The sequence below is a fragment of the Chrysochloris asiatica genome, unplaced genomic scaffold, assembly GCF_000296735.1.
Source record: "Chrysochloris asiatica unplaced genomic scaffold, ChrAsi1.0 scaffold00174, whole genome shotgun sequence".
Taxonomy (NCBI): Eukaryota; Metazoa; Chordata; class Mammalia; order Afrosoricida; family Chrysochloridae; genus Chrysochloris; species Chrysochloris asiatica.
In genome coordinates this window covers 3,102,892-3,117,632 of record NW_006408692.1, presented here as the reverse complement: position 1 = coordinate 3,117,632, position 14,741 = coordinate 3,102,892, and the positions used below count along the sequence as shown (strand labels likewise).

Sequence of the window (14,741 nt, the reverse complement as noted above, 5' to 3'; positions counted from 1 at the left end):
AAGATCTCACTCCACAATTTACTTAAAGCTGTATATATTGAAATTTAAGGGCAATTAAAGGAAGTAATGTCGAGTCCAGGCATACTTTGGAACTATTGCAGTTGCAATTCCAAACCACTGCAATAAGGTGGACATTCCAATAAATGGATCCTTGTGAATTTCTTGTTTTCCCAGTGCCCATTGCATATAAAAGTTACATTTATATTATATTGTTGTAAAATGTCAGCAAGTTAGTTCTGAGTCGTACAACACTGCCTGATCCAGCACCATCCTCACAATTGTTGCTGTGCTTGAGCCCATTGTTACAACCACTGTGCCATTTCATCTTGTGGAAAGTCTTCCTGTTTCATACTGATCCTCTACTAGGTTCATATTATACTAGAGCCTATTAAGTATGCAATAGCATTATGAAAAGTTTGAAATATGTGAGAATTACCAAAATGTAACACAGAGACAAGAAATGCACACCTGATGCTGGAAAAATTGTGCTGATTGATGGTCTTGCTTAATACAGGGTTGTCACAACCCTCAATTTGTAAAAAACAAAAAAATACACAGTGTCTGTGAGGCAAAATAAAGCAAATATAGAGTTATGCCTCTATATACAGTGTGACACAACCTACCTCTAGGGGTTGTTGCTGTCAATTGTGACTCATATTGAACCCTGTGAACTGCAGGGTCGGCGGTTCAAGCTTACCAGCTGCTCCTTGGAAACCCTACATAGGGTCGCAAACGACTTGACGGCACTTGACAGCAACATAGTGTTTCTAAGGAGCAGCTGGCCGGTTTCAACTGCCGACTTTTACAGTTACCCTCCACTGCTTATCCTACCACTCCACACCTTATGTGATGGGTTAGTACTAAAATTCTCACCTTCCATTTGAGATAAGCAGGTTGATTCCTGACCATTATACCTCAAGCTTGTTGTTAGTGCTGTCAAGTCGGTCCTGACATATATAGTAATCCTGTATAGTGTTTCCGAGGAGTGGCTGGTGAGTTTGAAATGCCAGCCTTGTGGTTCAAATCAACCTTGGAGTCAAGTATTTATTCTACACAGCACTATACCAGGCAACACCTCAAGCTTACTGGAGGCTTGCTCAACTGGTTTCAGTGGAGCTTCCAGACGAAGTAGCGAAAGCCCTGGTGATTTAATTCTGAATAATCAGTCACTGAAAACCTTATGGATATCAATGGGTGAATCCTTAGCCAATCTTGGGGATGGCGCAAGAGCGAGGAGTGTTTTGTTCCACTGTGCGTGGGGGTCACCTGAAGTCGGGGTTGACTCAGTGGCAGGTAACAACAGCATATCATAACCTACCTAGTAAAGTGCAAGTTCGCCACACTGTTATGAATTGAAAACAACAAAAAGTATGTGTTACAAATCCTGAGTTTGGGTTTGGTTCTATGCCTGTGTTTGTAATCCCATTTGGGAATGGATTTTTTGGTTATTTAAAAAGACCATTTCCTTATAAGGTTGTGTTTTAAGCCACTCACCTTTGAGATATAAAAGGAGCAGGTTAGGACAGAAAAGGCAGCAGAGTTAGGGGAGATGAATGCTATGCCACATAAAAATCACCAAGGAGCCATTACATACATAGCGTGAAGGATTTTTCTCCCAGGGCCACACAGAGAAAGCCTGTCCTGATTTTGTACTTCTAGTCTCCCGCTCCTGGCACGACAATCTTTAAAGGCCCCAGCGGCCCTTGAGCTAAATGTTGGACTGCTAAACACAATGTCAGTGGTTCAAACCCACCAGCCTCTCTGAGGAAGAACCATGAGGCTATCTGCTGCCATAAAGATGTCCCGTCTCGGAAACCCAAAAAGCAGTTCACCTCTGTCCTGTAGGATCACTGTGAGCTGGAATTGACTGGATGGCAGTGAGTTTAGCCTCTAAACTGTAAGAAACTAAATTTCTGTAAAAGCTACTCACTTGTGGTAGTTCTGTTATAGCAGCATGGTTAGAAGTAAAAATGTTGTAAATTCTTATTATGTATTATCTTGTGCTTTGGGTACTACATCAACAAATTATTATTCTCATTTTCCTTTCTAGAGATTAAGAAGCCACCAGTGGCCCCAAAGCCAAAGTTTGTGATGGCAAGTAATAAGCCAGCTCCACCTCCCATTGCTCCTAAACCTGACATCATGGTTTCTAGTGCTCCACAGTCAACAAAGAAAACCAAGCCGGCAATAGCTCCGAAACCAAAAGTTCTGAAGGATGTTCCTATTCAAGAACTCAGGTCATTATCATTGAGGAAAAATGCTATGAACCTGGAAGAGAACAAACAGAAAGTACCTGACAATTCTGATGACTTTAACTATAAAAATGTAGGAGGGCAGAGCAGTGATTGTATTTTACAAATGTGTTCCTGCAGTTCTGGGTGTATCCATAAGCTTGAGAATCGACGGAATTTGTGTGTAAAGCAGCTTGTTTTCGAGCCCCTGGAAATGTGTGAAAATTTAGAAAATAGTAAAATTGACGCGTTCTCTTTAACTATAAAAACTGGGAATACCTGTGATTCTCAAGGTGAAAAGGTAAAGAGTCAGAGAGGAGTTGTTTTAAAGGCAAGCATCCTAGAAAAGAACCTCAAAGAAGTTCTGACACAAGGACCGTCATCTTTAAGCTCACCACAGAAGCACAGATCCACAGACAATCCAGAAATTAACGGAGGCTCTAATTCAAACAAGCAGTTCAGAATTGAATTAACTGATTTGTCACCATCCCCATCCAACCCTGAGAAAGTTCCTGATCACCACCACCACCTACAACCTCCAAGTGATGTATTTCAAATTGTTGAAACCTGTCAGGATAGTCGTTGCTTTCATTCATCTAAACAAGAAGCTCTGGAAAATGACAGAAGGAATAATTTTACATCTTCAGATGGAGTTAGTAAGGAGGTGGAAGTCAAAGAGCTTGGTCCCTTAGAAATTCACTTAGTTCCATATAACAAAAAATACCCAACTCCCAAACCCAGGAAAACACACAGTGCTCGTCTGATACGCCAAAAGTATATAGATGTTCCTAGTGAAAGTACTGAGGAACCTGAGAATTCAGACAGTAGCTCTTCTTGTATCATTGAAGACCATTTGAAGAACAATAAAATCAATGTTCTTAATCAGAATGTTTTGTGCAACCAGGAACAGGTGGACAGAGTGAAACAAGGACATGAAAGTGAATTGAATCTGGACTCTGACTGTGACAGACAAGCCACAGTCAATTCACAGAAAGCTGTGTGGCCTGAAATGTCTTCCTCTGAAGAAATGATACCTCCTTTAGATACAGACTCCAATTTGAGTTCTGGCAGCAAGACAGTAGAGGACTGTAGTATGCCACCTGCTGTGAACAATGAGACCCATTTTATACGGTGCAGTATTCAATCTATGAGCCTACCTAAACAAGTCAGATTGATTTGTAATGAACATTTGCCTACTGCCTGTAACCCAGGACTGTTTGCCCCTCAATTGCAAAAGGAATCCACAGTAAAAGATGAAAATTCTTCACGAATTGTCCCCAAAAAGCCTCAAAGACACAGTGTGCCTGCTGCAGGGGTGCTTAAAAAGGCTGCCTCAGAGGAACTTGTGGAGAAAAGTTCTTATCCCTCAAATGAAGAAAAAAATTCAGAGAAGACTCTGGAAGGAAATCACCTTCAGCATGTATGGGCTCAACATCCTGGTATGTCATCCTCCTTTGACATGCCTAAACGGTCTTCAGAAAAGCCAGTGTGGAAATTACCTCATCCAATTTTACCCTTTTCAGGAAACCCAGAATCCTTAAAGTCTGTGAGGATGTCCTCAAATAATGAGCCCTCAGCTGCCCTAACCAAACCGAGAGCAAAGTCATTATCTGCTGTGGATGTGGAACGAAGAACCAAATCTTGTAAAGAGTCTCAAAAGAAAAACTCTATAAAGAAGTTGCTCAACATGAAATTGTCTGTCTATTTCATGAAGAGTGACTTTCAGAAACTTTGGTCCAAGAGTAGCCAACTTGTAGACACAACCACTGGTAACCTCTGTGGTGAGGAGCGGAAAAAGGTTGAAAGCCACTGGCATGGCTTGTTGGTAGAAGAAGAAAAGAGAAGTAAGCCCATTAAGGCACATTCTGCAGATAACTACAGTCTAGAATCCCAAAAGAAGAGGAAGAAGTCTCGGAGCCATACCAGCATGGCCAGTGGTCCTAGAGCTGAGTCTTTGGATGACCAAATGCTCTCCAGAGAATCATCACCTCAGGCCCCCCACAAATCCGTTTCAAGTGCCTATGCATCAGAGTATGAAAATATAGGCCATTATGCAGAAATACCTGAGTATGAGAACTTGCCATTTGTCATGGCTGTTGGGAAAACTCCAGAGTTTGAATGCCAGAATTCCAGCAGTGTGGAAGACACCGATACACATATGTACGAGGTAGAAGAGCCTTATGAAGTTCCTGTGAACCAACCGCAACTGGACCCCAGACTTCAGCATTGCAGGTAACACTTAGATGTTTGACAGACATTGCAGTTTTTCATGCGTTATTGTAATAAACTTTTCAACAACCTTGTGAGGTAGGTTATATGTGAGAGAAATGCACCTGGTAAAAGACTGGTTCCATTATATATATATATTTATTTAAAAAGAGAAGAAAGAAACATTTGTATTCTTGATTTCTATTATAAGGCTGAGCATTTTAACAACTGTACTTTTACACAAATAATGTTGCATTATGGTTTTTTGGAGGGGGCAGTTTGCATTGTCTTCCAAATAACTAATTTGTCTTCCAAATAACTAATTTTTCAGAGTATATTGACTAGTTATGGAATTCGTAGTCCAAAGTGCAGCTTCCTTTTATCATTTGGATGGAGTGGGTATTTGTGTTGCAAGCCTGGGAGCAGTTAACTTATTTAATATCTGATTCAGAGAAGTTGAACCTGACACAATGTTAATCTACAAGAAAATGATACTACAAAGAAAGTCTGGTACCAGCTCAGGAGTCATTGCAGGAAACCTGGTGTGGCAAATTAGCCAATTCAATGAAGGATTTTTGTTGTTAAGTGTACAACATCTGTAGAGTTATTGAAATCCCTGCATTGTCTTTGTCAGATAAAAACCTTTAAATTTATGATTCCTTAGGAATTAGTTATTTTACTTCTTGAAGCTAATTCCTGACTTCTGATGAATATAGGAGACAAAATGCAGGAAGCATGTAACTTCTTTCTTTCTTATTTCTATTCATGTACTTCATGAGCCTGGTATACATGTTCCATCTCTCTTATTGAAATCTTACCCAATTCTGTTGGGCCAGTTTAGCAATTGTTGGCTTCAGGGAGTTTCCAGAATTAAATTTGTGAAGTGTTCATGTCCTATTCTGACAGCCCAATTGCATTATTGTACTCTTACAGTGTTTATCACAGGCTTTTTGTTGTTGTTGTTGTTGTTAAGTGCTGTTGAGAAGGTTCCGACTCATGGCAACCCTTTATGGGGTTTCCGAGGAGCAGCTGGTGGGTTTAATTCCTGACCTCATGTGGTTCACAATCCAGTGCTAATACTACAGCACCACAGTACAATTATTTATTGGCATGTCTGCTGTTCTGTATTTGATCTTCTATATTTATGTTCTACATGAGACCAAACAAGGAGCTACGGAACCAGTGGATGTTGGCTAGCTATATGACTGAATGAATGAAAAAGAGGTAACACACCTCTGTAGTTGTTTCTTTCTCCCTTCATAGTCCCAAAGGTAGCTTTTGCATTATATATGAAGTATTTTTGTTTTCCACAAAAAGCACTTTGACCATTTTTCTGTAACATTTAATATCTTAGACTCTTCGTAGGCCACTAACTTGAGGCCTTTGAGTAAATACAACTTTTGTAGAACTATCAATATACCTGACTCATGTTGGTTGTTCAATTCTGACTCATAGTGGCCCTGTATAAGATTTCTAAGGAGTAGTTAGTAGGTTTGAACAGCCAACCTTGGAGTTAGTAGTCCAATAGTCCAGTGCTTATTGTACTCCACCTGACTTATGTCGTTGTTAAGTGCCATTGAGTAGGTTCCAACTCAGCAACCGTGCATAGTTCCTGAGGAGTGGCTGGTGAGATTGAACTGCCGACCTTGCAATTAGCAGCCTAGTGCTTATCTTGCAATGCTACACCAGGACTCCAAAATAACTTGTTTAATAGAGGATTAGTAGGTGAATTGAATATGTGACATTGTCAAGCAAAATTTGGGTTAGTGCATGGAGCAAAATAAATGAGTTTAAGTTCTTTGGATTTTCAGGTGCTCTAGCATTTTTCCTTTGCCCCAGAGCCCTCTCTGCCTTTCTTCCTTATACCTACAAAATGCTACTGAACTTCCTTGCCTACTTCTTCTCATGGCTGATTCCATTTTGTTTGTGTCTCTGTATTCTCTGAAAGCAACTAGACAAAAGTCTCTTCCTTTCCATAAATATTTTGACAGAGAATTGGAGCCAAGATATCCAACTTTTTTTTTTTTTTTGCATCTTGTTCTGTTTTTATGCCTGTTCTGTCCTGGTGTGGCACTGTAGGATAATGCACTGGACCTCAACGTCAGTTTGAACCACAAGGTTGGCAGTTCAAATTGAACAGCTATTCCTTGGAAACCTTATACTGGGACTCTATGAGTTGAACTGACTTGATGGCACTTAAAAACAACAACAGCTGTTTTCTGTGGAGTATTTTGGCGGCATTGCTCCCCCTGTAAAGTTAAGCACCAGGCTGCTAACTGAAAAGGTGATGTTGCAAACCCACCCAGCAGGTCTGCGGGAGAAAGACCTGGTGATCTGCTCCTGAAAATACTGTAGCCTAGAAACCCTATGGGGTGGTTCTACTCTGTCCTAGGAAGGTCTCAATGAGTTGTGATAGACTTGAAGCTCCTAACAACAGCAGCATCCTCACTTTGGTGAAAAAAGTTAACATGCTACCCGCTAACCAAAAGGTTGGCGATTCTAGTCCACCCAGGGGTGTCCAGGAAGACAAGGCTGGAGCTTTACTTCTGGAAAATCAACCATCAGTAGCCCCATGGAGCACGGTTCTACTCATACGTACAGACTATCACAAGTAAGAGTCTACTCCAGGCAACTGGTTTATTGATTCTTGGATTATGGTTTTTTTTTTTTTGGTAGTGTGTGTGTATATGTTAAAGATGAATTTTAATTTGGCTTCTAGGTGGTATTCTAAAATGAAAATGTTTTCTTGGAACTGAAGGTTTAGTCCCTGGGCAGGTTTCCTTTGGCTCTCAGGCTTAAATCCCAAGGGATTGCTGCAACCCACTCTTCTCTTCTTGTCTTTATCTGGTATGCTTTGTATGCAGTTAGGGCCCTGTCTAGGTGAGCAGAGCCAGGTTGTGTTGTAAGGGGTTAACTGTACCACCAGCCGGTACAGCTGGAAGGTAATCAGAAGGAGGGGTTCTTTCTGGAGGCCACAGGAAATCCACTGGACTGGTTGTCAGTGAGGAGTAGGTTAGTTAGTTCAGCTTTGGAATTTAGCTTTTTACAGAGACTTTTGTTTAGGCCTGAAGCAGACAGCACTCAACAGTCTTGAGATTCCTAAAATGGGCTGGCTGAATCAAAAGCCTTCAGTCACAGGACCAGATGAACAGTATTGCCTGGGAGGTTGTTCCTTTTACGAACAGTATTGAATAGACAGAGGGGGAGGAAATAGAATCTTAGTTCATGAAGATGACGTCTAGACACCCAAAAATAAGGTAAATGAGAAGCCAGTCACACATTTCATTTCAGATGAACTGAGACATCGAAGTGAAAATCCTGTTTGTTGTCTGGCTGTTGAAAATATAAACCTGTGCTTTGGAGTAATTAACTGAAAGTCCAACACCCTAGGATTCTAAAAAGGACTCCTGGTAGTGCAACAGTTAAGTTCTTGACTGCTAACCAAAAAGGTTGGCATTTTAAAGTCACTCACACAAGAGAAGGACAAGCTGCTGCCTTAAAGATCACAGCAGAGGAAACCCTAGGGGCACTTCTACTAAGTCACATGGATTCACTCTGAATGGAAACTGATTGGAGGGCCTCTAACAACTACTGTTAGGGTCTAAGAAGATAAGGAAAAAATGCAAACCTGAATTATGTTAGGAGTCCTGGTCAGAAACAACTCAATGGCACTTGAGTGATTCAGACTCGAATAGCTTTATGTAGGGTTCTGAGAGTATAGATCTTTATGGGAGCAGACAGTCTCATCTTTCTGCTGTGAAGCAGCTGATGGGCTTGAACCGCTGACTTTGTGATTAGCAGCCCAACATCTAATCCACAGCATTACTAGGAGCCTTTCCCACAAGCCAGTGCCCTAGATTTGGACTGCTAAGCTCCTAAACTGTGAGAACAAAAATTTGTGACCATTAAATCTACCCACTTGTGAAATTTCTGCTAGATCAGCATTAAGAAATCAGGACATACACACCCACTGCTCCAAGTGGATTCCAATGCATAGCGACCCTATATTGGGTTTCCAAGAAGCAGCTGGTAAGCTTGAACCACCGACGCTGCAGTTCAGACTCCTTTGTAGTCTGATACATTAGCCCACAATGCCACACTAGGACTCCTCGAGTGACCTAGTCACTCTCTAATTCCTGAGGGCTGAGAAACTGATTACAGTGACTAATTCCAGCAGAACTTTGGTTTAGACTTAAACTTTAACATCATTTTTTGTTTTTGTTAAGTGCCGTCAAGTCGGTTCTGACCTATAGTGACCCCGCATAGGGTTTCAGGGAGCGGCTGGTAGCTTGAAGCGCCAACCTTGTGGTTCAAACTGACTTTGCAGTCCAGCGCATTAACCTAAATCCATAGATATAGATCAGACAAACCCACTACCATGGAGTCAGTTCAGACTGTAAAGGACAAAGTAGAACTGCCCTGCCCCATAGGGTTTCCAGGGCTGAAATCTTTACCAAAGTAGACTGTCATATCTTTCTCTTGTGGAGCAGCAGGTGGATTCAAACCACTGACCTTTTAGTTAGTAGCCCAAGGCTTTAACCACTGTGCCACCAGCGCTCATTAATCCATGATATGGTAGTGGTTGTGTGCTGTCTTTTCTGACTAATAGCGACCCTGTATTTGGTTTCTGAGACTGTAAATCTTTGTAGGAAAGTCTCATCTGGTGGATTCAAACTAGTTGACGTTGAGGTTAGCAACCCAACACATAACCCACTATTGCCCCAGGGCTCCTGACCCAATCCATGGCATGGTGTTGTTGTTAGTTGCCATCCAGTCAGTGCCAACTCGTAACGACCCTCTGCACAACAGAAGGAAACACTGTCTGGTCCTGTGCCTTCTGCAGAATTGTCGCTACGCTTGAATCCATTGCTGCTGCCACTGTGCTAATCCTTCTTGTTGGGCGTTTTCTTCTTTTTCTTGGACCATTTCTCTACTTTACCAAACATGATGTCCTTTTCCAGGAGCTGGTTAAGTACCTGATATTATTTCTGAAGTATGAGAGACAAAGTCTGACCATTTTGGCTTCCAAGAATCATTCTAGCTCTACTTCATCCATCACAGATTTGTTTGTCCTTTTGGCAGTCTGTGGTACTTTTAATAGTCTCCTCTAACACCATTACTCAGAAGCATCAGTTCTTGTATGGTCTTCCTTTTATTCACATTTTTCAGATGTTGTAGGCCCCAAATTACACTAACCACTACTGTATTAAGGAGCTCTGGTAGCATAGTAGTTACAAATCAGGGTGTGAACCGCAAGGTCAGCAGTTCAAAACTACCAGCTGTTCCGCGGGAGAAAGATGAGGCGTTCTGCTCCCTTAAAGATTTACAGCCTCAGAAACCCTGTACAGGATTGCTGTGAGTTGGAACCTACTCCACGGCACACAGCCACAACTACCACTACTATATTATTGTTGTTGTTAAATGCTATCGAGTCGATTCCAAGTCCAAGCAATCCTGTATAGGGTTTCCAAGAAGTAACTGGTGAGTTTGAACTGCCAACCTTTCGGTTTAAACTGACCTTGCAGTCCAAACCAAAATTCCATTGCCATCAAGTCAGTTTACTCATCCTCACTTAGTGCTGTCCCTGTCTCTCAGTTTGTTTTTCTGATTGGCCACTATGTTGGTGAGTCTGGGGTGGGGAGAGGGAAGAAACTCCACAAGGTCTAGGGCATTCATTGAGTTTTGTGGAAAGCCTGAGGTGACTAAAGAAGAATGAGGAAATTGGGGGCTGGGCTGCTGTGAGCAAGGCATGGTGAACGATAAGGAGAAGGGAAGGGCAGGGCGGGTTGGTTGGGAGTTAGCGTACAGTGGATTTTCTTCCCTCCTTTTTTCCTTATCATTCCTATCTCTTCCCTCTTTCTCGCCCCATTCTCCATTGCTAGTTGAGTTTCTGACACCAAACAGGAGTGAAACGTAACTGGAAGAGAAGGTGGATGGGGTAAGGAGTGATTGGGAACCCCCACAGTAGGGGAGGATGGACAGCCAAATCTGAAGGTGAAGGGAGTTCCCATAGCCAGAGCTTGAGTTGCTCCCAGATGGGTCATCATTTGGTCACTTCTTCGATTCTCAAAAGCAGTTTATTTCTGGACTATGTGTCAGTCCCTGTCCCTTCAAAGGTGGAAGGGGACTGCCTGCTCTCAAGGATGACTGTCTATCAAAGTGACAAGCAATGCTAGGACACCGTGATTTCATTAATCCAAGCATTGTCTGAGTTGTATGTCCAGCAGAGGATTGAAGTCCGCTTCACAGAGGTGGAGACCTTTGAGCCTAGTGAGCATGATTGGCATTTGGGAGGTGGTTTCCTCTACTCTAGAGGACGAAATCCGATTTCAGACTGAGGAGAATTCAGCAAAAAGGAATAGAATCAACAAGTGTGGACTGCTGTCCCTTGAAACTGTACCCTTAAGTCCCATCACTTGATAGGTTAGGTTTATCTTTTGGGTTTCCTCATGAACCAGAACTCAAGAAAATGAAAATAAACTTCAAGACTATTTCTTTAACTTTGTGTTTCTTGTATTATGGCAAATTTGTTTGTTTACATCCTTAACCCTACATTTGAAACTGTGTCTGAAAGTATTGGATTTTATCCTTAGCAGTAAAGATTTCCTTTACAGATTAGCTACATTGCAGTATTTGTCCAACTGGATTGTGTTGATTTTCATTTCCTACCTATAGATGATCATTTATCAAATACATTTGCTTTGGTTTAGTAAAATGTTGCTTATACTTTCAGAAGCATGTTTTTAGTCTGAAATAGGAAAAAAGTAACCCTTTCTCTGTGTGTGTTTGTATCTGTGTATCATGCTTGCTGAAAATACATTGTTTTTAAGATAGTAAAAACATACATTTGGGGAGAGAAAAAGTGGCAGTATAACTTTTAGGCATAATTGATTAGATATTATTTTTTCCATTACTGGGTTTTTGTTAAATCTTTTAATTTTGTTGTTATGTGTTGTTCAGTTGGTTCTGACTCAGAGCAACCCTGTACGGGGTTTCCGAGGCGTGGCTGGTGGATTTGATCCACCGTCTTGTGGTTCGCAGTGCAGTGCTTATCCTTCTGCTTATCCACACTAGTAGAGCCACACCAGGACTCCAAATATTTGATAGTAAAAACTAAAAAAAATCTTGTAATTTAACCAAGCATATAATAAGTTTGTTTTCATAAAATTGGAACTAATTTAATTAAATCAATAAGGTAGAAATTGCTTTACAAAATGAACTCCTGGCCCATTTATTTCCTGGAGAAATGTTCCCAGTGTGGTGAACCTTTTAGAGGAAAAGTAGCTGTGGGGATTCCTGGTATTATTGTAGTGGATTATGTCTTGGCTGCTAACCACAAGATCAGCAATTTGAAGCCACCAGCCACTTCGAAGGAGAAAGATGAAGCTTTCTGCTCCCGTAAATATTTCCAGCCTCAAGAAACCATGTACAGGGTCACTGAGTTGGATCTGACTCATTGTTACACAGCAGCAGGTGTGAGAAGGACTAGATCAGGGAGGTCCTCTTTTTTTCCCTAAGCAGTTGTAATTCCTGTTTGGTTGATTGTTAGAGATAGTGGGTGATCCACCAATCTGTGAATAGATTAAACCTTAGTAGAAGAGACATCAGATCCATGGGTTGTACAGTTAAATAGTAGCCAAAAGGTTGACTGAAGCCATCTAGAAGTGCTTCACTCAGAAAGAGGCCTGGTGATCTGCTTCTGAAAGGTGACAGCCTCAACAACCCTGTGGGGTCTGCATGAGTCAGGGCCCATAGCCACTAACAACACAACTTCTGGAACTCAGAATGCAGTTTTGCTATAGAAATAACTACGGGTAGGAATTAAGTTCCTAGCTAGAATAAACCAATAGATTTAGCTTTCCAATACATGAAAAATGCAGTAGAAAGTAATAAGAAATGAGATTATGGCAGTAACGTTAGATAGTTTCGGTGACTTTTGAATATTGAAGCAATCCAGAAGGAAAAGGCTAGTGTGTTGAGAAGGAAACTAGTAAGAGGGGTTAGGGTACGGGATGTAGAGGTGGGGGAAGATAAACTTTGCCTCATCAATCTTCCAGGTGGTTCAGGGGAATTCCAGATCTGGTCTGTTGTTCATAAGGGGATGAGTATGTTCATATTTCAGGTGTTTGTAACTCTGAGGATGCCTGTACTTGTATTTTACTTTTATAAACTTTTTGTGTTTTCTCAGACGTTTCTTTTAAATTCATCATCCTTTCCTGGAATTGCATAGATGAGTTTGGTATGAGGTGAGGGATGCTCTTTTAAATTGAAAAGAAAAAAAACAAAAACGTAGACATATTTATACTTAATTTAGTACTTTCTTGAAATTTAATTTTGTTTCAAAGACTATGTTGAATTGTAGCACATTTGTTTGTGGGGAACTACAAAACAATATTGACCTTTTCATTCAATACTAACTTTAAAAGTTAATTTCAAGAATGGAAGTTTTTCCTGGGTGGTATGGAAAAACTACTTTGGTGGTTTTCGTCTGTGTCTGGTAATTGTTTGTGGCTCTCTAGAGGGAAAAAAATGCTTGCAAGTAGTTTTGACATTGAGCAGTGATAAAATTCTGTTGGAGCTATAAAAATAGGGGTGGCTAAATAGGCTAGCTGTGGAATAAAGCTATGATAGCATTTCCAGAAAGAGCAGTTATCTTTTGCAGCTCTCCTTCCTAGATTTCTCAGCCCTTCCTGTTTGCATATAGTAAAGATCCTTTTTGGTTCCATCTTAGTGTGAATTGGTGGTGGTGTGTTGTCTTCTGAGGTGCCCCTGGGTGAGTTGGAACTACCAAACTTTCAGCTAGTGTCAAAAATCAACAACAAAACACCCATTGTCATCAATTTGATTCTGACTCATAATGACCCAGTAGGGGGTTCCAAGGCTGTAAATCTACATAGAAGCGGAAAGCCTTTTCTTTCTCCCACAGAGCATCTGGTGAGTTTGAACTGCCAACCTTAGGGTTAGCACTCCAATGCTTATCCCACAGCATTCCAGCTAGTAGTGCAGTGTTTAATTGTTTGGACCACTCAGGATTTCATGAATTGGAGTAAGGTGGTATTTGGTGTCATTTTATTCTTTTGTACTTAAAGACGTTGAGTCATAGTGGTGATATGATTTCAGTGAAAGTAGACAATAATGGTAATGTAACTGGATTAGTAGTTCTTTGCCCTGACCTTCAAGGATGTGTACCTATCAGACGTCTTCATTTATTAAAGTATTTTTGGTTTCTGCTGCAGGAAAGGTGAAATAATAACTCTGAACAAAAAATCAGTTTCCCCTAAATGTTTAAATAAAAATGAAAACAAACAAATATATTTACTCTTTGCAATGTTTGAAATATAACTGCTTGTTCTTTTAGCTCCCATGGATTCTGTTGAAAACTTTATTTTACTCAAGTCATTCATTTATTTGATGTCAAGTCAGTTTCTTAGTAACATTTATAACAGTTGATACACTTTGGTAAATGTTAGTATCATATAAAGCATTAGAAATTAAAGAATAGATTCAGATTTTTAATAAAATCAAATAGTTTTATTTTTTTTTTAATTCTGAAAAGCAGCTCTGATTTAGAATAGTTTGTTGTTTTTGGTAAATACCATAGAGTTGGTTCTGACCCAGCAAATCCTGTATAGGGTTCCCAAATGGCAGTTGGTGGGTTTGAACTGCCCACCCAGCATTACTAATCCTATGGTGTTACATCAGGATTTCTTGAGTGATTTCAAGCATGGAAAAAGTGGCTTTCTTACGACTTACTATTTCATCCATAACATCACTGTTAAAGGAACCCTGGTGGCACAGTGGTGAAGTGATTGACTGCTAATCAAAAGATTTGTGGTTCAAACCCACCAGCCACTCTGGTGGAGAAAGATGTGGCCACCTTCTTCCTTAAAGATTCCAGTATTAGAAACCCTGTGAGGCAGTTTTACTCTGTCCTATAAAGGCCCCGTGTGGGGCTATAGGATAAGCATTGGACTGCTAACTACAAGGTCAGTGGTTCAAACCTACAAGCCACTTCTCAGAAACCCTATACAGGGTCACTGTGAGTGACTGACTCTATGGCACTTAACAACAACAACATAGGGTTGCTATGAGTCAGAATTGACTCCACAGCAACAGGTTTTTTAGTTTTTGGTTTTGGTACAAATGTACCAATGCTTCTGATATGCCAAGCATTGTGCTAGACTTTTGTATGTACAGTAAAACCTGTGGAAGGTGGAACCTGTACAAGACAGACACCTGTTGGAGACAGAAAACTCACTTCTTCTTACTAAAATCAGTGATAGAAAAGTGGTAAGGCTGCAC

The 14,741-nt window shown here is 40.8% G+C and overlaps 1 protein-coding gene across 1 annotated transcript in view; it reads left to right on the top strand.

Moving 5' to 3' along the window:
• FGD6 (FYVE, RhoGEF and PH domain containing 6) overlaps positions 1 to 14,741 on the top strand; it is a 144,460-nt gene that overhangs the window by 9,199 nt on the left and 120,520 nt on the right. The window contains exon 2 of the mRNA XM_006871812.1: positions 2,051 to 4,463. Within this exon, the coding sequence (XP_006871874.1) occupies positions 2,051 to 4,463 (2,413 nt within the window). The remainder of the gene's footprint in view (positions 1 to 2,050; positions 4,464 to 14,741) is intronic.